The sequence below is a fragment of the Tachyglossus aculeatus genome, chromosome 11 (assembly GCF_015852505.1).
Source record: "Tachyglossus aculeatus isolate mTacAcu1 chromosome 11, mTacAcu1.pri, whole genome shotgun sequence".
Lineage (NCBI taxonomy): Eukaryota > Metazoa > Chordata > Mammalia > Monotremata > Tachyglossidae > Tachyglossus > Tachyglossus aculeatus.
Genome location: NC_052076.1, coordinates 17023025 through 17047578, shown reverse-complemented (window position 1 = coordinate 17047578; position 24554 = coordinate 17023025). Strand labels below are relative to the sequence as shown.

General features: G+C 45.9%; 1 protein-coding gene and 1 pseudogene across 2 annotated transcripts; both read right to left on the bottom strand.

The window, feature by feature from the left end:
* Nucleotides 1-13657: 13657 nt before the first annotated feature.
* LOC119934358 lies at nucleotides 13658-14170 on the bottom strand (annotated as a pseudogene).
* A 5397-nt stretch (nucleotides 14171-19567) lies between these two features.
* LOC119934359 (keratin-associated protein 9-1-like) lies at nucleotides 19568-20134 on the bottom strand. Of its 2 annotated transcripts, XM_038753829.1 has the most exons (2): nucleotides 19671-20077; nucleotides 19568-19613 (listed from the first exon to the last, which is right to left on the bottom strand). In XM_038753829.1, exons 1-2 carry the CDS (start codon nucleotides 20075-20077, stop codon nucleotides 19568-19570), a joined length of 453 nt encoding a protein of 150 aa, XP_038609757.1. The 2 variants fall into 2 exon arrangements, with proteins under 2 accessions (XP_038609757.1, XP_038609758.1); XM_038753830.1 differs by having other exon boundaries at nucleotides 19568-20134.
* Between the last annotated feature and the right edge of the window lie 4420 nt (nucleotides 20135-24554).

The window sequence follows — 24554 nt, the reverse complement described above, 5'->3', positions numbered from 1 at the left end:
GGACCCTGCGTCACCTCGGTTTCTTACCGCCCAGCCTGCATTCGGGCCGCTTACCCAGAACCCGCCACCTACAAGCCATCTTGCCGAAAGTCCTCCTCCAGCTCTCCAGATTGCTCTGAGTCCATCGTCTGCAAGCCAGTTGTGTCCGAGGCTCCTCCCTGCCAGCCCACCTCTACCGTCACCACGTCCTGCAAACCCACCAGTCCCACCCACTGTGACTCAGCGGAAGCTCCCACTAAACCCTCCTGCTGAGACACATTCTGAAGATTTGATTTTCACACCCAACATGTTGCTTGTATGAGAAGACCTTGGCCTGCCACTTGACCTCCACAGGATCAGAAGATCTTTTAGTCCATAGCCACTACCCCCTGTTTATGTTGCCTTTGCTCTTTCCCAAACCCTGAACTCCTCCCAGCTCCAGATGAAGTCCCAGTTAGGGTACTGGGAATGGAAATCCAGGTTTCCTTTCCACAGGCTACTGGAAAGCTGCCCACTGTTGTACTCCATCATCCTTAGCCATGTCTTTTCGATCCCTTTTCATTTCAGAAAAGCATTTCTGTTTTGAAGAACCTCTTCTGCATCTTCCCTGCATTCCCAATACTCGATAGCCCTCAGCTGAGAGGGAGAGATTATGAAATGCCAATAAATCTGACTGAGCACACCTAGCAGACATAGTTCTTATGCTGTGGCAGTATGGGTATGGTATGGGGAGGGACTACATTCTTTTATCCTTGTCTGGTGGGAATTTCTGTCATTTTCCCAATCTGTCTCGTCCAATCTTGTGTTTTACAAAGTCCTATGAACCCCATCCCAGTGAGGACCACCTGCCAATCTGATGTTTTCGATTCCTTCATCTCAGTCACCATTAAAATAAAATAGAACTGGAGCTGGGGCTGATCCTTTGAAGCACCACACAATACCATCCCCATAGATTGGTACCTGGAAATTTCCACTCAGCTACGTATCCTAAAGGATTGTAGGCCTCAGTCTGTTTGAGCCACAGGATTAGTTCTACCACAGCATGTGTTTTCACTCGGTGTTTTGTCCAGAACCCTGTTAGGGAATCAGAGGATGTCCTTCTGATCCTCACCACCCCCACCCCTGTTTGTATAAAATGTGATGTGGCATTGGAAGAAATGGTTCTGTGTATGCATGTGGGGTTAATGAGTTTTACTTAATGTGGGGTTTGTCACTGGGGTATTCTGGAAGAACTGAGTGCATTAGGAACCAAAAATGTCCTGGTTTCCTAAAGGGCTCTGCAGAGTGCAGTTCTGTTTCCTCCAGGCTGCAGAGGGTGATCACCCTCCCTTCATTTCCCTTCTTGCTTTTCCTGCTCAGTCAGGCCTTCTGCCTGGTTTAGGCTGGGCACAGAAAGTGTCAGCTCCTGTCCCTGTGAAAACATACCATGGGGACATGAAAGGCCTGGGTCCTGAGCAGTGTGGGATGGAAGGGAACTGGCAGGGATGGAGCAGCCTTTGACCCTCACTCTCTTGGCCCTTGTTCCATCCCTGCTCTTTGGTGATTTGAGGGGATTCTAGAAAGGGGAGCAGGACAGACAGGACCAGGGCCAGGAATAGGGCAGGGGGGATGAAAAACAAGAAGGAATGTGGAACAGGTTGTGCTGGATCACAAATCCAGTACAGTGGGGGTGGGTGGGAGAGAAAGAAGCATAGATGAAAACAGGGCCAGGATTTGGGGTGACCAGCATGCCATATAAGGGACACAAGTTTAAAGAAGGGTAGGACAAGTGAGGATAGAGGTTGGCAGTATGTAGGGAGGCAAAGCGAGTTAAAAAAAGGTCTTACCTGGGCAACAACTGGCAGCAACAGGAAGATTTCCTTTGTGTTAACCAGAGACAAGTAGCAAATAATGTCTAGTTAATTTGGTACAGTCAGAAGTACCAAGTGAAATCACAGCCAGCTAGGAACAGGTCTAGAGTGCTTGACCGGGGTGCTCATCACAAACCTACCTGAAATTCAACTGGAGGTACAGAAGTCAGACAACTTCTTCCCCTCTACTTTCCCTAAAGCTTAATAATAAATAATAATAATTGTGGCTTTTCATATATAACATCTGTTAAGGGCTTATCAAGCTTTATATTAAGCTCTGGAATAGAAAAAAGATAATCAGGCTGGACTCAGTCCCTATCCCACGGGGTGTCACAATCTAAGTAGGCTGGAAAGCAGGTATTAAATCCCCATTATTCAGTTGAGGAAACTGAGGCCAAGAAAAGTTAAGAGTCTCATCCAAGGTCACACAGCAGGCAAGGGGCAGAGCTGGAATGGTGTTAATCTCTGTGGTTTGCCAACTGCAGATTCTTTAGGAAACCTTGACCCCACAGAGATAGGGGAAATCTGGATTCATAAACAACAGATGCAAAAACACAACAAACGACAATCTCCACGTATGTGTGGTGAGATTAGGTTTTGGGGTTTTTGGCTGTTTCAATCACATACACGGCCACAGGTGAACATTGAGGTCAGGGTTCTCATCTTTGAGACTGAAGGACAGTTCTAGAAACATGCAGTTTGAGTACAAATGGATGGCTGCTCCCTCCACTTGATAGACCTCCTGCTAGGGGTCTGATAGACCCTGATAGACCCCCCACCTCCTGCTCCTCTTCTCACTAGAAACACACCTGGAGCTACCCTAGAGTTAGCACTGCTGCTTTGGGCTGGTGTATGACTTGTGAGTTGTGAGTTTCCTTACATGGTTTGGTCACTTGGCATAAGCGTGCACAGAAGTCAAGTTCCCACCTAGGTTATGGAACAGTCAATCAGTAGTATTGATTGATCATTAAATGTGTGTAGAGAACTGTACTAAGCACTCAGTAGAGTATGGTATAATAGAGCTGGTAGACGCTTTCCCTGCTTACAAGGAGCTTAGTGTCTGGAGGGGGACATGTACATAAAAGCTCTGGGGCAGGGGGTGGGGAGACTATCAAGTGCTAAAAGGGTAGAGATCTAAGTGCTTAGGGGTTGCAGAAGGGAGAGGGAGTAGCATAAATGAGAGTTTAGCTGGGGAGTTGAAAGAGACGTGATCTTAGTAAGGCTCTGAAAGTGGGGAGAGTGGTGGTTTGTTGTATATGAAGAGGGAGGGAGGTCTAGGCCCGACAGAGGATGTGGGCAAGCGTTTGGGGGTGAGACAGATGAGGTTCAAGTAGAATGAGTAGATTGGCGTTAGCAGAGAAAAGTGTTAGGACAAGGTTATAATAGGAAATCAATGACTGGATGAGTTGATTGAGTGCTTTAAAGCCTATAGTAAGGAGTTTCTTTTTGATGTGGAGGTGGGTGTGCAACCCTTAGAGATTCTTGAGGAGTGAGGAGATGTGGACGAGTTGATTTTTTTAGAAAAATGATCAGGGCATCAGAGTGAAGTAAGGACTCAAGTGAGGAGAGACAGGAGTCAGGGAGGTCAGCTTGGAGGCTGATGAAGTAGACAAGATGGGTTATATGTAAGTCCTTGGATCATCGTGGTTGGTGGACAGGAAAGGGCAGGTTTTAGTGATATTGTGAACATAGAATCAACAGCATTTGGTGACAGATGGAACATGTGGATTGAATAAGAGAGGTGAGTCGAGGACACTGCCAAGGTTATGGGATTGTGAGACAGAGAAGATGGTGCTATTTTCTGGAATGATAGAAAAGACGGGGGAGGACAGCATACAGGTTGAAGATAAGTCATGTTTTGGACATGCTAAATTTGGGGTGTCTAGCTCCTTGTAGACAGGGAACCTTTCTACCAACTCTGTTATACTGTACTTTGTCAAGCCCTTAGTACAATGCTCCATACACAGTTAGCAGTAAGCCCTCAGTAAATACAATTGATTGTTTGAAATAGAGGTGTCCTGAAGGCAGAAGGAAATGTGACACTGCAGAGAAGTGAGGTCAGGAAAGGTAGATTTGGGAATCATTCCCATAGAGATGGTAGTTGAAACCACGGGAGTGAATGAGTTCTCCAAATGAGTGGATGTAGATGGACAATAGAAGGGGACCCAGAACTGAGCTTTGAGAGACGCTCACAGTTAGTTGGGGAAGGCAGATGAGGAACCTGTGAAGGAGACTGAGAAGAAATGGCCAGAGAGATAGGAGGAGAATCAGGAGAGGATAGATTTAGAAAAACCAAGGTTAGATAATGTTTCAAGGAGAAGAAAGTGGTCCACAGTGTTGAAATCACTCGAGTGATTGAGGAAGTTTAGGGTGGAGTAGAGGCTGTTGTATTTGGCAGGAAGGAGATCATTGGTGACGTTAGAGAGGGCAATTTCTGTGGAAGGAAGGTGATGGAATCCAGATTGAAGGGGGTTGAGGAAAGAGTTAGAGGAGAGAAGTGGAGGCATTGGGTGTAGATAACTCACTAAAGAAGTTTTGAGAGAAGGCGGGTGGGGTGATAACTTGAGGGAGCTGTGGAATCAAGGGAGGGATTTTTAGAATAGGGGATAAATCAGAATATTAGAAAGTGGCAGGGAAAAAGACTTTGAAAAGTGAATTGTTGAAGATGATATATAAGTAAGGAAGAAGGGAGGAAGCAAGTAAGTGTTTTGCTAAGGTCCTAAGGAATAGGATAAGAGGTGCAGGTGGATGGGGTAGATTTTCAGAGGAGGCAGGAGATTTCCTTTTGAGATACTGCTGGGAAAGATGGGAAAGCCAAAGAGAGAAAAAAGGACGACTTTCTTTTAGGGGAGTAGGGAAGATTTTAGGGAGATCACACCTGACAGTTTTAGTTTTATCAGTAAAGTGTGTGTCCAAGTCATTAGGGGCAAGAGATAGGGGAGGGCAGGGGGAAAGGGGTTTTGAGGAGAGAATTAAATATATGAAACAGCTAGCACTGGCAGTGAGCATGAATGTTAATAAGGATGGAGTAATAATGTTGCCAGATGGAGGAGATATTCGTGTTAAAGCAGGTGAGAATGGATTTTAGATGGTGAAACACGGTGCAGTTCACTGCTGTCTGGATTTCCACCAGAAGTGCTCCGCAGCTCAAATAAAGGAACAGATCAGAGAGGCCACCGGCAATATTCTCAGAACCCCTGTCCCAACCCCCAAATAGAATAGAAAGAAGAGGCAGAGCAACTGTCATTTTGAGGTCCACTGTCCAATTTCTATTAGGCCTGCCCTGATTTAATTGAAGCTCTGAGCACGAGAACTGGAGCTGATATTCGCAGCTGCATCAGTGGCCAAAAGCAACGCTCTTAGAAGGAAGAGGGGAAGGACTCTAGTTTAATGAGAGATTGTACTGTAAACTGTAAGTTCCCGGTGGGCAGGGGATATGTCTACCGACTCTGTTGTATTCTCCCAAGGACAGTGCTCTGCACAGAGTAGATGCTCAGTAAATACCACTGATTAACTGACGGATGGGACAAGCAGGGAACTCACTTGGAAGAGACTCCTTGCACTGGGGGCAATAGCATGAAGGATGAGGTGGAGATTGGCAGAAACAAACAACCAGTGGTTTGGGTTTTAAAGTAGGGACTATAGTTTCATAGGCAAATGGAGTGCTGCTTAATGATAGCTTAGATGTTTGGATGCAGATGGTCTAAACAACAATAAGGAAAAGATGCCATCTGCTGGGCCATAACATTGAGGAAGGGGAGTATAATGGAGGAGGAGAAGGAGTATAAAAGCCACAGGTGTCTAAGAGACCGTCAAACTCAGGAACGTGCTCCTTGCAACCACCCGGCATACTGAATTCAGGACACCATGTCTGGCGACTGCTGTTCCGGAAGTTGTACAACCCTCCCAGCTGCTCCTGCCATCTCTATCTGCTGTAACGGGATGAGCTGTGGAAGTGGTCTCTGCTTGCCCAGTGCCTGCCAGAGCCAAACCTGGCAACTGGTTACCTGCCAAGAGTCAGACTGTGGACCATCGAGCTGCTGCCAGCCAATTTCCTGTGACTCCAGCTCCAGCCAACCAACTTGTACTACATCAACTTCCTGTGCGGGTTTCGTCTGCAAGCCGATCTGCTATCACACAATCTGCTACATTCCCAGCTCCGGTCAGTCAGGTAGAACCTTCCAGTCATCTTGCTGTGAATCTAATCCCTGTCAATCCAAGGGTACTGTCACAACCTCCTGCCAACAAGGACCCTGCCAAGAAACCGTGTGCATGCCCAGTTCGTACCAACCATCTGGCTGTGAATCCGGTCCTTGCCAACAATCAAGCTCTGAAGCCAGTTCCTGCCAATCTACTTGTGTCCAGCCGGCTTCCTGTGAAGGTTTTGTTTGCCAACCGATTTGCTTGCGTACTCTCTGCTTCATACCTAGTGCTGATCAGTCAGCCTGTATAGGCAACACTTGTCAGCCGTCCTGCTGTGATTCCAGTCTCAGTCAATCAAAGGGCTGTGAGAATAGTTCCTGCCAACAAGCCCCCTGCCAGGAAACCGTGTCTATACCCAGTTCGTGCCAACCAATTGTCTGGGAATCCGGTCCCTTCCAGCAGTCATCCTGTGATTCCAGTTCCTGCCAAGCTCTCTGCTCTGATTCCGGGTCCTGCCAGCAGGCAGCCTGTCAACCAACTGTCTGCATGTCTGGTCCATGCCAGGCAACTTGTTATCAACTGGATTCTTGTCAACAAACAAGCCGTGAGTCACGATCGTGTGGACCGACTTGCTACCAGCCAATCTCGTTCATTCTCAATCCTTGCCAAACCATTTCTGGTCAGCCATCTTCCTGTGGACCTCTTTCCTGCGAATCATCATGCTTTGCACCCATCTCCAGCCAACCACTTTACTGCCAGCCACTTTCTTCCACTGTCCGCATCTGCCAGCCAGCTTACTTGGTACAACCCACCTGCTCCATACCCCGATCCCGCAAATCAGCTGGTAGGACTTCCCTTTCCTGTCAACCAACTTGCTACCGACCTATCTGCTCTGTGCCCCTTTCCTGGAAAACTGCCGAGCGTAACTCCAGCTCTTTCCGGCCGACCTGCTGTGTTACCGGTTCCTATGAGCCAGACAACTGTGGTTCCAGTTATTACCGACCAACTACTCCATGTTTTTATAAATCAGCCAGTTGTGCACCTGCTTCCTGCCGCCCCACTAGATACAGGAGGAGTTCCTGCAGGTCAACTTGTTGCTGATAAAATTGTCTTTCCCGCCTCACCTGGGTCAGCCTTGTGTGCAAGCATAGTGTAGGCCTTTATCCTGTTGCTTGGCATAGGTCAGTTAGCTCTCAGCATGTGCTGTCACTACCCGTAAGCTACTGGTAACAATTTCCACTAGGAAATCTCTTTCTGTCATAGACCAAGAGATGGGACCAGCTACTAAGAATTAGTTTTTTTCCCATACGAGGGCAGACTATGTCTGCGTGTCCTGATGTGTTAATCTTGCATCATTTTAGCAGAGCTGCTGTCTTTCAAATTTTCACTCCAGGTGTCTTGCTTTCCAAGATTTCAAAGATTTGTTCTAAGCTCTTCAAGAGTAAAGTACCTCCTCCAGGCAAATGCTAATAAACTTGACCAAATCATGGCTGTTGTGTTTCTTGATATTCTTCAATCATTTCAATATGTCTGGCTTGTAGAATGTCCTTATTGAGACATTAAAGTATCGCAGCCCTGTGGGTACTTGGTGGGCCCCTACAGTTATTGGTGCCCAGGGGTTGTGGGCGCCTGGGGGGTGGGGGCAATGTATAGCCCAACATGCCCAGTGAAAAAGGACCACTGGGGAACATAATGGCACTGGAACAGAACCAACTTAGCTTTGAGTTTCCTGCCTCTGTCCTCTCCCGGTCCTTCCTCTGTCCAGGACCACAGCTCCAGAGGAAGGAATGCAACCAGGTGGGGTGGCCATTCCACTGCTGCTCTGCCCAGATCCACTCACTGCCTTCTCTGCCCCATCAGCCTCCAGGATGACTGCACCCACTGTGGAAAAAGGTTGGGAGAGAGAGGAGAAATACTAATCCACATTTTTCTGCCTCAGTGAACTAGGTAGGGACATAAAGGCATAACCCAATGGAATTTATTGAGCATCACCCAAAGAATGGTATTTATTGGGTGCATACCGTGCTCAGAGTACTGTACTAAGTGCTTGGGAGAGTACAATACAACAGGGTTGGTAGACACATTCTCTTCCCAGAATGAGCTTACGCTCTAGATGGGGAAACAGATATTAATATATATAAATAAAATATGTACATAAACGCTGTGGGGCTGAGGGTGTTATAATAACAATAATAATAATGGCATTTATTAAGCGCTTACTAGGTGCAAAGCACTTTTCTAAGCACTGATGAATACCAAATGTCCAGAGGGTACGGATCCAAGTTCATAGAAGATGAAGAAGAGGTAGGGGGTCAAGGAAATGAGGGCTTAATCAGGAAAGACTATTACTTTGGTGATATTTCACTAATAAACCAGCATGGGAAAAGAGGGGAATGGATGGAGTGTAATACGGGTAATTAACCTGGAGTCCTGCAACCTTGTGAATGTGATCCTTACAGATTCATGTATGTGATGTGCTCATTAATGTAGGATCCGAATCCTTGCTATGTCATAGACTTTGAGTTGCTTAGGACCAGCGTTTTCATCACTAGTTTTCACCTGTAAAAAGGGAAAAGCAACAAAATTAATTGAATGTATAGATTACCAGGGAGATAAATTAGTCAAAATGATTTCTAAGAATGCAGCATTGTGAATTAACACTTTAAGGTACCCTGAAAGGGCTTGAATTTCTTAAAGAGTCTTCACAATTGAAACAGAAGATGGAAAGATAGAAGATGGTTTTCTCTTGGTCTGGAGTTCTTGCCTAAGTGTTCTGTGCTTTCTGTCTTTCTCCCTAAACCCTGTAATCATTTCCTCTCTTGAGTGGTTAAGCTTTGGATTTATTTGGATCTTGAGCAGGCATTAGGCCTAATTTGACTGTATCATTAGTGTGACAGAGGATGTGAGAATTTATGATGGGTAAAGAGGCATCCAGTCTATTTCAGCAGCTATAAATGCTGATCATCATCCCTCTCAGTAATGATAATAATAATGGTAGTGTTTGAGAACTGCTCACCAGGCACTGTACTAAGGGCTGATGTAGATACAAATTAATTGGATTGGACACAGTCCCTGTCCCAAATGGGGCTCACAGTCTAAAGTGGAGGGAGCAAAGGTTTTTAACCCCTATTTTGTGGATGAGGATATTGAAGTACAAAGAAGTTAAGTGACTGGCCCAAGGTCATGCAGCAGGCAAGTGGCGTAACTAGGATTTGAACTCAGGCCTCTTGACACCCAGGCCCAGGTTCTTTCCACTAGGCCTTCTGCTTATCGAGGATGAAAACAATCACCCCTGCAAAAAGATCATGGGTTTTTGGGGATCAGAGCTGAAAATCGACCTGATTAAAGTTAGTTTCTACTTACTTCCTAATATCAAGGTCAGTGGGTAAAGGTAGATAGGAACATATGATGGATACGATAGTTAACGTGATGCTTCCACTCTTCTAACCCCTGGAATCCTCAGAGCAATGATGATGATGATGATGATGATGGTGTTTGTTAAGCACTTACTATGTGCAAAGCACTGTTCTATGGTCTGAGGGGGATACCACAATTTCCTGTGACTCCAGCTCCAGCCAACCAACTTTGTACTACATCAACTTCCTGTGCGGGTTTTGTCTGCAAGCCGACCTGCTATCGCACAATCTGCTACATTCCCAGCTCCGGTCAATCAGCTAGAACCTTCCAGTCATATTGCTGCGAATCTAGTCCCTGTCAATCCGAGGGTTGTGATAGCACCTCCTGCCAACAAGGCCCCTGCCAAGAAACTGTGTCCCATCCCAGCCCTTCACACTTTATCAAAACACATGCCCTTCCCTTCTTCTCAATCTGACTGTCATTTTCAACTGCTCACATTCCAATGGTTTCTTCCTCACTGCTTTCAAACATGCTTATGTATCCCGTATCCTTAAAAAAAAGCACTCTCCTTACCCCATGGCTTCCTCCAGTTATCATCCCATCTCCCTTCTACTTATTCATCTCCAAACTCTTTGAGCAAGTTGTCTATCCCCACTGCCCCCTCTCCTCCAAATCTCTCCTTGACCTCCTTCAATATGGCTTTGACCCCCCCCCCCTTCAATGTCCTCTGTCCTCTCCTCTCTGTCCACCCCTTTCTCCTGAAAACAATATCTTCTTTGACACTATCCTCTCTTGGTCCTCTCTCTCTCTCTCTGGTTCCTTCTTGCCAGTGTCAGGCCCCTCCCCTCTTTCCCACCCTCTAACTGTGGGAATCCCTCAAAGCTCAGTTTGGGTCCTCTTCTATTCTCTTTCTACACCTACTCTATTGGAAAATTAATTCACTCCCACAGCTTCAACTACTACCTCTATGCAAATGATTCTCAACTCTACCTCTCCAGCCCTGTCCTTTCTCCTTCTCTTCAGTCTCACATTTCCTCCTGCTTTCGGGTCATTTCTACTTGGATGTCCTGCCAATACCTGAAACCTAAAGTATCCAAAACAAAACCCTGACCTTGATGCATGCCTACCTGCTGTAGACTCTGCTTCCCCTGACCATGTTGCATCTGCCTGAGAAGCAATGTGGCATAGTGAACAGAGCATGGGCCTAGATGTAGTGCTCCACCTTCCTGCTGTGTGGCCTTGGGCAAGTCATTTAACTTCTCTGGGCCTCAGTCACCTCATATGTAAAATGGGGATTAAGAGTGTGAGCCCAGTGTGGGACAGGAACTGTATCCAACCTGATTACCTAGCTTCTACCTCAGCACTTTGAACAGTGCTTGGCATAGAGTCAGTGACCACAATTATTATTAATTATTACTATTACCTGCTATTATGTCTAGCTGCTGTCTGCCTTGCTGCTGACCAATGTGCTGCCAAACCATTTTCTGTCAGACAACTTGCTGCCACCCGACCTGCTGAGTGCCCAGCTTCTGACAGCTTCATTGCCACCCAGTTTGCTGCCAAATCCCACTTGCTGCAGAACCATCTGTTGCCACACTACCTGTGGTCCTAATCTTGTTTCTGAACTACCTCCCCTCCCACCAGCTTGTAACAAATGACCATCTATACAGTTGCCCAAATTCACTGGGCCTCCCGAAGCCACCCGGGACAAGGATTGTGCTGCCTGCCCACAATGAGCCACACTGCCTGACACCAATCTGGACCCACAGTCCTCTTCACCTTTGAAAGTCAATGTCTACTGTCCTCAGCCAGTATGGACACTGGTTTCCAAACAGCACAAATCTTCTGGCCAAAATACTAAAAGACATAGTCTCCTCATCCTCTTACCTGGCTTGGTTACAACATGTTAGTCTAAAGAGGGACAATGGATTGTCTGTGGTACTCCATCTGGCTTCAGAAACCCCTTCTCCAGTCCCTAGTCCAGTATCTGTGGAACCAAATCCTTCCAGTACGAAATGCTCTCTTCCCATCCTGGTCTTAATCCTTTTTTAATAGAATTTCCCTTCTCAGAACAGAAAATTCCTGGCATCATACATCTTTATTTCTTGAATGTTTGTCCCCAACTACTGGCAAGTCCCATGAAAAAATCAAGTTCTGAAAGGCACCCTCCAATCAATGGTATTTGTTGAGCACTAAATGGACTGAGTACAATATAGTTAGTAGACACATTCCCTGCCCTCTAAAAAGTTGCAGTCTAGGCGCTAAAATAAATTACAGATGGGGGAAACAAAGTATATTTTGAAGATATGAACAGAATTGCTAGTGAGTAGTCTACCTAAGTGCAAAGTATGTTATTATTTAGGTGACAAAGAAGTGCTAAAGTGGCAGTAGTAGAGGCAGGAGAATAATCTTAATGGAGATCTAATTTTAGAACTTTAGATGGGGAAGATAAGGAATGTCAAGGGTGAGGGTGTTTCAGACAGGAGACTTGATATAAGCAAGAGGTCAAAGTGAGAAAAAGAGAATGAGGTACAATGAGTAGTAATATTAGTATAATTATATTTATTAAGTGCTTTCTGTGTGCAGAGCACTATACTAAGTACTGGAAAAGAATACACAGGGGGCTCACAATCTGGAAATAAAAAGGGGAAAGAGGCCTGGAAACAGGCCATAAGGAAAGAGCTTAGAACAGTGCTTTGCACATAGTAAGCGCTTAATAAATGCCATTAAAAAAAAAGCCACTAAGGCAACATAAAGACAAAACCAAAATAAGTAGGGTATGTGGTTAGTGGAGCAGAATTTCAGGCTCCTTACGGTTCAAAGTCCACAGTCTCTGCTGTAACTACAGAGACTGTTACAGCAGCAGACTTTGTGGAGGCAGCATCAGGCTACAGCTGTTTTTCTCTGTCCCCTGGGTGTGGTGCCGCTGCTGCTGAAGATGGTGATTATGATCCTGAAATATGATGACTGAAGTAGGAACCCTCTTGAGGGCCAAAATATCACTTTGAGCTAGCCAGCACCTAAGCCTCCCACTCTCCTGCAACCATTTCTAGACCAGAAGTCAACTTCAGTATCCTGAGGAAGGCACATAGATAAGAGCAGTGTGACTTTCCCAAGAAGTTATGGCAATAGATTCACAGGTCCCGTGACTCTCTAAGAGGGAAAGCTGTTCCAGCTGTTCATTCTCTGGTCTGGGCATTTTGGACCCCCAAATGTAGAATTATCTTATTTGTGGCTGATGGAATAGTCTCTCAATAACCACTCCTTTTGTCCTTTTCCCCAGTTCTACCACTTATTAGGTTTATTTTGAGTATTACCATGACATAGAAAAGCATCATGGCTTAAGGGAACTAGCCATGGCTTGGGAGTCAGGGTGCCTGGCTTCTAATCCTAGCTCTGCCACTTGTCTTCTGGATGTGGCCTTGAGCAAATCACTTAACTTCATCTGTAAAATGGGGTTAAAGACTGTGAACCCCACATGGGACAGGGACAGTGTCCAACCCCGTTACCTTGTATCTACTCCAGCAGTTAGTACAGTGACTGGCATACAGTAAGTGCTTAACAAAATGTCATAAAAAAGTGACTGATGCCTGGTTCATGAATTTTGCCACTTGAAGGGTGTAACAAGAATGAGTGACTGAGTGAATAAATTTGAGCCTCCAGGTGCTCTCCCCCATCCATAAATATCCAAGGTTAATGATCTTAGAGATCAGGTGATTTGGACTGTGGCTTCTAGCACCTGGTTTACCATGAGATTTGGCCAGAAATCAAGGACAAACATGTGAGAAATAAAGATGCATGATGCCAGGATATGTCTGTGCTGGGAAGGAAAAAATTATTAGAGAGGAGTGGGGCCATAAGAATGTTGAAGAGCAGGATGGGAAGACAGCATTTCAGGCTGGGAGAATCCAGTACTCTGGAACCCGGACTGGGGGGTGAGAAAGGGATTTCACAGATTGGATGGATCTCCTTGGAACACTCCTTTGTCCATCTTCAGATTTACATACTTTCACTGTGCCACCAGAGAGGTTGGAGAGGTTGAAATGTCCTTTGGGTTTTTGGCTGGTGGCTTCAGCATTGGTTGGAAACTGGTGTTCATGTTGGCTGAGGAGGGTGGCTGTTGATTGGCCTTGTTCCATGGTGGTGAGGATTGTGGCACTCAGTTTTCAGTTTCCAGCTATTTTCAGGCAGCTTCAAATTACCCAGAGGCTCGGGGCTTCTTTGTGGATGGTCATGAGTGGTAAGCAGCTGGAGGGAAGAGAGGTGGTTTAGCAACAAAGTGATGCACTGCAAGAAGGGCAGGAGCAGGTGGTTCTGCAGAAAGTGGTTTAGCAAAAAGTTGGGCGGCAGCAAGGTTGGCAGCAAGTGGGCATGCAGCAGGTTGGGCAGCAGCAGGTAGTCTGACAACAAGTGGTTTGGCAGCATGTTGGGCGGCAGCAGGGCTGGCAGCAGCTAGTCACACAGCAGGTTGGGCGGCAGCAGGGCCTGCAGCAGCTGGACACACAGCATGGTCGGGGGCAGCAGGGCCTGCAGCAGGTAGACACACAGCGAGGTCGGGGACAGCAAGGCCTACAGCAGCTTGATATGCAGCAGACTGGGCGGCAGCAAGTGTGCTGGCAGCAGAGTGACTGGCAGCAAGTTGGCCTGCCGCAGGTCGGGCGACAACAGCTGGTCATGCAGCACATTGGGCGGCAGCAGGTGGTTCAGCAGCAAGTGCTCTGGCAGCACGTCAGCGGGCAGCAAGGGCTGTTGTAGCAACTGGGCTCACAGCATGGCTCTTCGCAGCAGCCTATTCCGCAGCTCAGGTCGGAGCAGTCGGATCCACAGCAAGAGTTGACCATGGTGTTGGTTGGTTCGGGGTCTGATGTTGTCTTAGAGGAGGAGGAGGAAGAGATTCCCAAGTTTGAATGCCTCCTAGTGCCCTGTGCCACTTACGGAGTGGCAAGTAAGGAAGGAGAGACTGATGATCCAACATGCTGGATTCATTCCTTGCCATTGTTTGGGCCAATTGAAAAGCAATGAGTAGATTAGCAATTAATCTTTTGCCAAGGAAGTGAGCTCAGGCCCCGGGGAAGGATAATTTTCTTCTCTGTTGTTCTCAGTGGCATCATCATCATCACTGTGTGCAGGGCACTGTACTAAACTCTTGGGAGAGTACAATTCAACAGTTGGTAGACACCTTCTCTGCCCACAATGAACTTACAGACTAGAAGGGGAGACAGACTCTAATATAAATAAATAATTTATAATCTATGATTTTTTTTATCTTATGCTGTCGAGTCATTTCCAACTCATAGTTACACCACTGACACATCTCTCCCAGAACGCCCCACTCTCTACCTGCAATCATTCTGGTAGTGTATCCATAGAGTTTTCATGGTAAAAATACAGAAGCAGTTTACATTGCCTCCTTCCACGCAGTAAACTTGAAGCTCAGCCCTCAACTCTCTCCCGCGCTGCTGCTGTCCAGCACAGGGGAGTTTTGACTTGTAGAAGATTGTCTTCCACTGGCTAGTCACTGCCCAAGCTAGAAATGGAATGGGCTTGACTCTCCCTCCCGTAGCCAAGACTGGTGGAGCATTGGAACTCTCCAGTTACGACCCAGAGAGGGGCATATGATTTATAGATATAGATATAAAATCTGTAGATACTATATTTATCTAACTGCCCCCTTGCTTCTGAAGGCACAATTCTAGCATCCCCCTTTCCTGAGGAATATTTCCTCACTTTGTCATTTTCCTGCATCCATCAACTTTGGCTTGGTCAGGTGATCGAGGGACCTGACAGTTCATTCTCTTTTCCTTGCGTGGAACATGCTATTAGTCAAACTTGGGCCTAGGTCACATGGGGTGAAAGTCCCCATCACAGGGTAGTGTCCAAAATCACACACCTTCCCAGAGGAAGAAATAATGGTTGAGGGAAAGCAGGAAGGTGACCTTGCCGGGTGGTCAGTTAGACATCACTAGAGAACCATGAGAGGAAAGAGGCTGAGTGAGAGCCAGCACATCATTAGGATTCCAACAGTGAACTCAATAGCTGGTGTATATTCCATCAGCTTTTGCCCTACAGACCTGAATTTACTGGAGATTGGTTCATCCTGATGATACTTTTGGAGCAAAAAGGCCATTAATTTGGACACAACCTTGTTAGCAAAAATTCCCAGGAGCTCTAGATCTCCCAGTTCCCTGTTCACAGGCAATGTCTGAGATGGTTTTAATCCCAGAATGGAGCAGATAAATTTAGTTCATGACCCACCCAACCTGTCCCCAATTACCCATTGATAATAATAACAATGCTACTCGAATGCTTACTACTAAGAACTACTATTACTACTGCTAGTCAATTTGCATTTTACAGATGAGGTAACTGAAGCACAGTGAAGTTAAGTGACTAAGGTCACATTGCAGAAAAGTGGCAGAGCTGGTATTAGAATCCAGTTCCTTCTGACTCCTAGGATTCTGTTCTATCCACTAGACCACCCTGCTTCTGTGATCCATTGTGGGAAGAAATCAGTTTATTGCCTTACTACCCTGGTACATCCCTATCCTGTACCCTGGCATACAGTCTTAATTCCCCAAGTTTGTGTGGCACTGCCCAGAGACTAGAGAAATGTTGGTCAGTTCCTTTCTTGCCCAAACAGTCTATTATGAAGACTTAGCATGTGGTCATATGTTACATACACTAGACGTGACCATGCAAATGAGCTCCTCTTATGTAAAATTGGCATCTTTACTCCTGCCAATGTTCTGGCACTGTGGTGAGGCCCCTGGTCACCTTTTTGGTAGTCAGATTCACCTAGGTCTCAGCAGGATTTCGGGTTATATTCCAAATGACTCAAATTGGTTTGTTCCCTGCCTTGTCTAATTGCATTCTTAGTTTTGCGCACAATTTGCTTACTGCCATCATTTTGGGGAGCTGCTTACCTTGGGAACACAAACCTCCCCATCAGGAGTATCTCAGCATTAACCATTTGTTCCCTAACAGTTCTGCCTCACATGAAGTGCTCCTGGCGATGGTCGCTTTTGGGAAGAAAGCACTTCATAAGATACCGTGGAAAGTCCAGATCTATGACGTGGTCTTGGGCCATGAGGCAGGGTTATGATGAGGCAGGAATGATGATGAACCACGGGGCAGTAACTTAGGACTGAGAATCTGGGCAGAAGAATGGATTATTATGCTAGTCACTAATGCAGGGTCTCTCATGTTTTAACCCTGCCAATTATTTTCCAGCTGGGTTAGGAGTGTGCAAGAAAGGATGCAAACAGGGCTGTAGCAATAATAATTATAATAATTAGGGTACTTCTTAAGCACTTACTATCTGACAAACAATGTTCTAAGAATAGGGGTAGATACAAGTTAATCAGATTGGACATAGTCCTTGTCCCACACTGGGCTCACTCTTTTAATCCCCCTTTTTTACAGATGAAGCCCAGAGAAGTTAAGTGACTTGCCCACAGAAGACAAATGATGGAGCTGGGATTATAACTCATGACCTTCTGATTTTCAGGCCCATGCTCTATCCAGTACACCGTGCTGCTTCTCAGAATGCAAACTGCACATGGAGTCTTCACTCATGTTAGCAAGCTCCAGGATCATCCATGCTTGGAATTCAGGTTCCTGATTCCTAGACTAGTTCCCTGTCCACTGGACCAGGGCTTAGAGCTGGGATTAGAATCCAGGTCCTCTGACTCCCAGCCCTGTTCTCTTTCCAATAGTCCATACTGCTTCCCTGTGAAGAGATTCCTTAACAAGAAGTGAAAGGAGCAAATAAAGATCTCCTTTGTGCTGGGTGAGGTGAAGAGGTGGCTGAGGACTTCGTTTGGGAAGTGATGAATGAGGGGACCAGAGATTAACTCTGGTTCTGCTACTGCAGATTCCTCTGGCTGCATGTACAGCAGCAGCAGGGAGCTCCTGGACTTCTTCTTGCAACACCAGAAATCCCCAAGGGGGTCATGGATTAGAAATTGCTGGTTGCCAGGCAGGATGATCAGCAGCAAGATGATGGGTGGCAGCAAGGCTGGAAGCAAGTGGGCACGAAACATGTTGGGCAGCCACAAGTAGCTCAACTGGTCGAGGTTTACTAGCAAACTGAGCAACAGTAAGATTGGAAACAGTTATACAGACAGTAAATTTGGGGGCAGCAATACTGGTAGCTAACCAGTCCTATTTCTAGAAGGCTGGATTCTGGGGGCCCTGAGAAAATTCTGCCTCTCCACTCTGCCTTACAATAGCATGTCCCTGAGGGCCCTGACTCTCACACAATCTGCTCCCTCAAATTTTAGTATTTACAGATCTTATCTGGGGTATAATTAATTTCAGAAATACTTTCAGGGGCCCTCCACTAGCACCAAACAAAGCAACTGTGGTAACTACTGCCTTCACTCTAGCTGCTGAAGACCCTTTCTCCTGAACTTCTATTTGATAACCTCCTCAGGAACTGATGCCAGCTCTCCTCCAAGGTAGTGAGGAATCTACATCCCATCCGGCCTTACACCATCTTGGCGGAAACGAGAACAGCCCTCACAGCTTGAGGGTTCATATAACCTTGGGAAGACTGGTGACTTTTTTAGCAGTTGCTGTTACTATAGATACACTCTGAGCCACAAAACTCTGAAATTCCCCTCCTCTAGCCACCATTTTTGTTTTTATGTTGTTGGTTTGTCCTAGTGTCTTATGCTGTTTTAGTGTTTCTTTGCTTCACCACTCTTGATGTCTGTCTCCCATCTGTTGTATTGTTCCAGTGCTTAGTATTCATCGTGACATGGTGGATAGAGCATGGGCCTCGGAGCCAGAAGGTCACGGGTTCTAATCCTGGCCCTGCCACTTGTCTCCTGTGTGACCTCGGGCAAATCACTTCACTTCTCTGGGCTTCAGTTACCTCATCTAGAAAATGGGATTGAGGCTGTAAGCCCCTAGTGGGACAGGAACTGTATCCAACCCAATTAGCTTGTATCCACCTCAGAGCTTAGTACAGTGCCTGGCATATAGTAGGCGCTTAACAAATACCATTATTATTATTATTATTACTCACAGTAAGCCATGCACAGAGGAAGCAGTTGATAAATACTGTTACTAATACTACCACTACTATTACTAATACTACTACTTGTCTTGTCTTATGCTATCAGAGGGCACCTTATTAGGTGGTTTGCTTGCAGTAAAATATGTAAAATATGTACATAGTATCTGCAAGAGTCCCTTTGCTTTCAAATTTGAAAACAAAAGAGGATTTTCTGACAAACAGTACCTACAAACTGGTGACCGTCAATGTCCTCTACAGTGGAGCAGGAGGATTTTCTTAATTATCCCATGTCCTAGTTCCATTTCTCCCTGCTGATCACAGCTCTTGCTGGAGAAAATCTAGCCAACTCAGTTGAGGGAATCTTATTCTGTAGTCTGAGCCTCCTGGACCCTGAAATTTAGAGCTACCTTCCCTGTGGCTCATAAATTCCCTTCCCCTAGCCAACCCCCTACTTATTTTCTCTAATACTCCCAGCGATTGGTTTTGTTTCAAGTCATGTGACTGATACCAGGTTCACGAGTTTTGCAATTAGAAGAGAATAACAAGACTGAGCGATTTAGGGTCTTGTGGCATAGGCTGGATTAGCTGCTCTGCCCACCTGACCAGGCTGGTCAAGATTCATGAATTAAGGGACCAGGTGACTTTGGAATCACCCTTCCATGCATGGTTTACCAGAGGATTAGCCAGGAATCAAGTACAAACAAAATATAAAGATGCAAGATATAAGAATTATTCTGTGCTGGAGAGGGAAATTTTATTAGAGGAATGTGGGGCCAAGATAGAGGTGAAGATAAGGATGGGAAGAGAATGATTCATACTTGAAGGTTTCAGCATGCAGGTGAGCCGGAGAAAGGACTTCCCAAGCATGAAGGATCCCCATGGAACTGTCCCTTCTCCACCTTCAGATTGAAACATTATCCTTGTGCCGGGAGAGGGAATGAGATGACTTAGATGTCCTTTGGCCTTGTGATCGAAGGCTTCAGCATGTTTGGAAGCCGACGTCCATGTTGGCCGAGGAGGGAGATGGATGAGTTGAAGGCCAGCCTCTTACCATGGTGATGAGGACTGTGTGGGGCCGGTTGTTCGTGTCAGGCAGCTCAGCTCACTGTGGGCAGCAAGCACAGTCCTTCTCATGGTCACTGCAGAAGGGCCAGGAAAGCTAGGCACCTGCAGGGATGGTCATTGGTTACAAGCGGTTGGCAGGAAGAGAAGCTGTTCAGCAGCAAGATGATGTACAGCAAGTAGGGCGGCAACAGGTGGTTCTGCAGCAAGTGGTTTGGCAGCAAGCTGGGCGGCAGCAAGGCTGGCAGCAGCTGGGCACACAGCAGGTCGGGCGACAGCAAGTCGTTCGGCAGCAAGTGGTTTGGCAGCATGTTGGTCGGCAGCAAGGCTGGCAGCAGCTAGACACACAGCATGGCTGGGGGCAGCAGGGCCTGCAGCAGCTGGACACACAGCATGGGCGGGGACAGCAGGGCCTGCAGCAAGTAGACACACAGCAAGGTTGGGGGCAGCAGGGCCTGCAGCAGCTGGACACGCAGCAGACTGGGTGGCAGCAAGTGGGCTGGCAGCAGGTGGGGCGGCAGCAGCTGGTCACACAGCACGTTGGGCGGCAGCAGGTGGTTCTGCAGCAAGTGGACTGGCAGCATGTTGGAGGGCAGCAAGGGCTGCAGCAGCCTCTTCCACAGCTCAGGTCAGAGCAGACGGATCCACAGCAGGAGTTGACCATGGTGTCGATTGGTTCAGGGTATGGTGTTGTTTCAGAGGAGGAGGTGATTCCCAAGTTTGAATTTGTCCTTGCACTCTGTGCCCCTTATATACCCTGACTGGTGGTGGCTGGAGAGGTAGAAACTGATTATACGGCACTCTGGAGATCTTCCGTGCCATCATTATAGCCAATTGAAAAGCAACGAGTAGTTTAGCAATTAAACTACCATCAAGGTAGTGTGCTCAGGCCTATGGGAAGGTTAATCTTCTTCCTCATGGACCTCCATGGCAGCCAATCATCCTCTTACTTCCCAAGGCACAATTGAGAACTTCCCCATCTTCTGAGGAACATCTCCTCACTTCCACCATTTTTCCTGCTTTTGGCTACTGTGGCTCCATCAGGTGACTGAGGGACATTTTCCTGCTTCTGGCAACTGTGGCTTGATTTGGTGACTGAGCGACCTGACAAACTACTCTCTCTCTTCCTTTCATGTGGCCCACTACGATTCAAACATGCACCTTGGTCACATGGTGCGAAGGTCCCCATGATGGGGCAATATTCAGGATCAAAGTACCTTCCTGGAAGAAGGAATGCAGGTTGGGGGATAGCAGGAAGAAGACAATGCCTGGCATTCAGTGGAGAATCACCAGGGAATAATGAGGAAGGTGGTGGCTGAGTGAGCGATATCAGGTTGTCGCTATCCCAGTAGAAATCTAGGCAGTGTGTTTCCTTTACACCCGCTTCTGCCCTGCTGATCTGAGACTGCTGGGTAGTTGGGTAGTCATGACAATACGTGTGGAGCAGAAGGGTAGCTGAATTGGACGTGTTCTTCCCCTAGAGCTAGAGGCCTCCAGGAAGATGGTGCTCCATAAGAACAGGTGGATAGTTTAGCCGAAGACCAGTCTCAGCCCATGAGATGCTGTCATTTCTTGTCAAGAATGATGATGAACCAGACATCCGGGGCTCCAGGCCTGATAATATGCCTTAAGGACTGAGTGATCATGTTAGCAGTTTTTGCCACACTGCTCAGGCTGGCCCATTTTAGTGATATATTTGCTAGGGTAGAACAGTGCCCAGCGCTTAGAACAGTGCTTTGCACATAGTAAGCACTTAATAAATGCCATTATTATTATAAAAGAGAAAGGCAGAGATTCATTACACAGTGCACTTGTGATGTTCTCTTGGAACTGGAACCCAGGTCTCCACTGGACCAGGGTGAGGGCTACCTTGAGCTATTCCTGATGGCTAGATGTCCATTTTCATTCTTCTCTGACAGAGCTTAAGTGGGCAGTTCACCTGGGTGCCTGGGGCTGACATAAGCTGGACCTGGGACATGTCCAGGAGTGTACTTGTCAAAGGGGAGGGCAGCAGGTGAAGAAACTAAGGAGCATAGGCAGCTCATACTCCTGACCTCTGCCTCCTTCTAAGACTGCCCTTCCTTAAAGTGAAGGATGAGATGTGACTTTTGTGGTCCCAGGAGCCATCTTTGAAGAGCCTTATTCTGGACAATTTGATAAAAAAGACGTTGCTACCTTTTTGGACATCCCAGGTTAAGGTAAAGTGGAGTACCAAGCTAAGGTGAATCTGCAGTTAAACCACGATGTCACTTCCAAAGACCCTTTCCTTAGTCTCCCACTCTATTCTATGTCACCCTGACTTGCTTCTTTTTCTCTTCCCCCTCCTGGCCCCAAAGCACTTATGTACATATCTGTAATTTTATTTGTATTGATGTCTGTCTACCCCACTCTGGACTGTAAGCTCACTGTGGGTAGGGATTGTCACTGTTTATTGTTGTATTGGACTTCCCCATCTACTTAGTACAGTGCTCTGCACGTAGTAAGCACTCAATAAATACAACTGATTGATTGGTACATTGATTGGTTAACCTATGTAGTCACTCCCAAGAGAAGTAGCATGGCCTAGAGGGTAGAGCACCATCCTGGATGCTAGATGGAACTGGGTTCTAATTCCGGCTCCGCCACTTGTCTGTTATGTGACCTTTGGCAAGTTGCTTATCTTCTCTATGCCTCAGTTACCTCATCCTCAAAATGGGGATTAAGACTGTGAGCCCCAAGTGGAATATGCACTGTGTCCATCTTGATTATTTTGCATCTACTCCAGCACTTAGTACAGTGAGTAGTAAGCCCTTAACAAATTTTATAAAAAAATCCCTGCTGAGGTAGACATCACATTCTGCCTTACACATTTTATGTACATAGAGTAAATCATTTCATATTTCTTTTTAATTTCTTTAGACTGTAAGGTTTTTATGGGCAGGGGACATGTCTATTTAATCTCTATCTTGTACTCTCCCAAGCACTTAGCACAGTGATCTACACACAGTAAGCACTCAATGAATACAACTGATTGATTGATGCATATTTAATGAAGAAACATGTTCATGCTATTTGGTGCAAACTCTTCAAATCCTGGGAAAATCATGCTCTAGGTCAGGGGAGGGAGTTGAGACTTTATTTATTCCTTCTTCAAACAATCAATCAAGTAATAAATCAGTCAATCAATGGTATTTATTTCAGTCTTACTGTGTGAAGAGCCATGGACAAAACAGATTTCTCTGGTAGATTGCCATGGTGACTTTGAATCTATCACTCTAACTTCCTGAGAAGATCTCAATGCTTGTGTCTGTGTGCCTTCTATGGTTTGTCTAACTTGGCGGCCAATTTAGGAATCATTCTAAGAGAATATTCAGCCCACCTGCTAACTCAAAGTGATCCCAACTCAAACACTTGTCTGCTATGTGACCTTTGGCAAGACACTTTACTTCTCTGTGTCTCAGTTACCTCATCTGTAAAATGGTGATTGAGACTGTGAGATCCAAGTTTGACAGGGGCTCTGTCCAACCTGATTTGCTTGTATCCATCCCAGAACTTAGTACAGTGCCTGGCACATAGTAAGCACTTAACAAATACCATTATTATTATGATGATGAGGATGATGATGATCAATCAATCAATCAATAGTATTTATTGAGTACTTACTGTGTGCAGAGCACTGTTTTAAGTGTTTGGGAGAGTATAGTACTACAGATTTGCTAAACATGTTCCCTGCCCACAAAGCGCTTACAGTATAAAGTGGGATACTAATTGTGGTATTTCTTAAGTGCTTACTTTCATTCATTCATTCATTCATTCCTATTTAGTGAGCACTTACTGTGTGCAGAGCACTGTACTAAGTGCTTGGGAAGTACAAGTTGGCAACATATAGAAACAGTCCCTACCCAACAGTGGGCTCACAGTCTAGAAGGGGGAGACAGAGAACAAAACATATTAACAAAATAAAATAAATAGAATAAATATGTACAAATAAAATAGAGTAATAAATATGTACAAACATATATACATATATACAGGTGCTGTGGGGAGGGGAAGGAGGTATGGTTGGGGGGATGGGGAACCAAGCACTGTAATAAATTCTGGGGTAGATTCAAGGCAATCAGGTTGGACATAATCCCTGTTCCACAAAGAGCTTGCAGTCTTACTTCTCATTTTTTAGGTGAGGAAACTGAGAAACAGAGAATTAATTAACTTGCCCAAGTTCACAAAGCAGATGAGTGGTAGAGCCAGGATCAAAACCCAGATTCTCTGGCTCCCAGATAATGCTTCTTCTTGTTCTGCTTCTTCTGACCTTTAAGAGGACTCCTATGACAGTCATTATCATTGTCAAGATCACAATCACCATCCTTATTATCAGAACACTTTATTGTTGACCTTCTGAGAGATGTTATCTCTCAGGGGCTTGGTGATCATCAGTTAATCAGTATTTACTGAGTGCTTACTGTATGCTGAGCACTGTACTAAGTCCTCGGGAGAGAACAATATAGTAAAGTTGGTAGAAAATTTTCCCACCCACAAGGAACTTACAGTCTAGAGTGGAAGACTGATATTAAAATAAAGTATTGATAGGGGAATAGGAGAGTATAGGGATATGTAATTAAATATTGTGATGCTGAGGGTGGGGTGAATATCAAATTCTCAAGATATAAAGATCCAAGTGCATAGGTAGAAAGCAGTTTAAATGGGAGGGTGAATGGGAGAAATGAGGGCAATGGCAGGGAAGGCCTCATCATCATCATCATTATTCATATTTATTGAGCACTTACTGTGTGCAGAGCACTGTATTAAGCACTTGGCCTCCTGGAGGAGGTATAAGTATGTGATTATGCCAAGGAAGTGAAAGATGTGACTGTCTCTGAACTCTAGTTGAGGGCATGGTTGGCCAGAAATTGAAGACAAGCACTCAAGAAACAGCTACCAAAGATGTCAGGATTTTGTTAGCCCAGGGATGGGAAATTTTATTAGGGAAGTAGGTAGAAAAATACAAAACAGTGGAAGACATTGAAGGCTCAGAGGATTAAGTTCACTGAAACCTGGGCAGGCGATTCCTTAAAGAGAAGCGAAAGGGGGCAGATAAAGCTCTCCTACATTGTCCTTTCTCCTTGTGAGATGCCAGGTGAGATGAAGTGGTGGTTGAGGGCTGC

Bases quoted from the DNA above. Each gene is read 5' to 3' on its own strand.
- LOC119934359 (XM_038753830.1), bottom strand. From the start codon at position 20,077: ATGGTCAACTCCTGCTGTGGATCCGTCTGCTCTGACCTGAGCTGTGGA.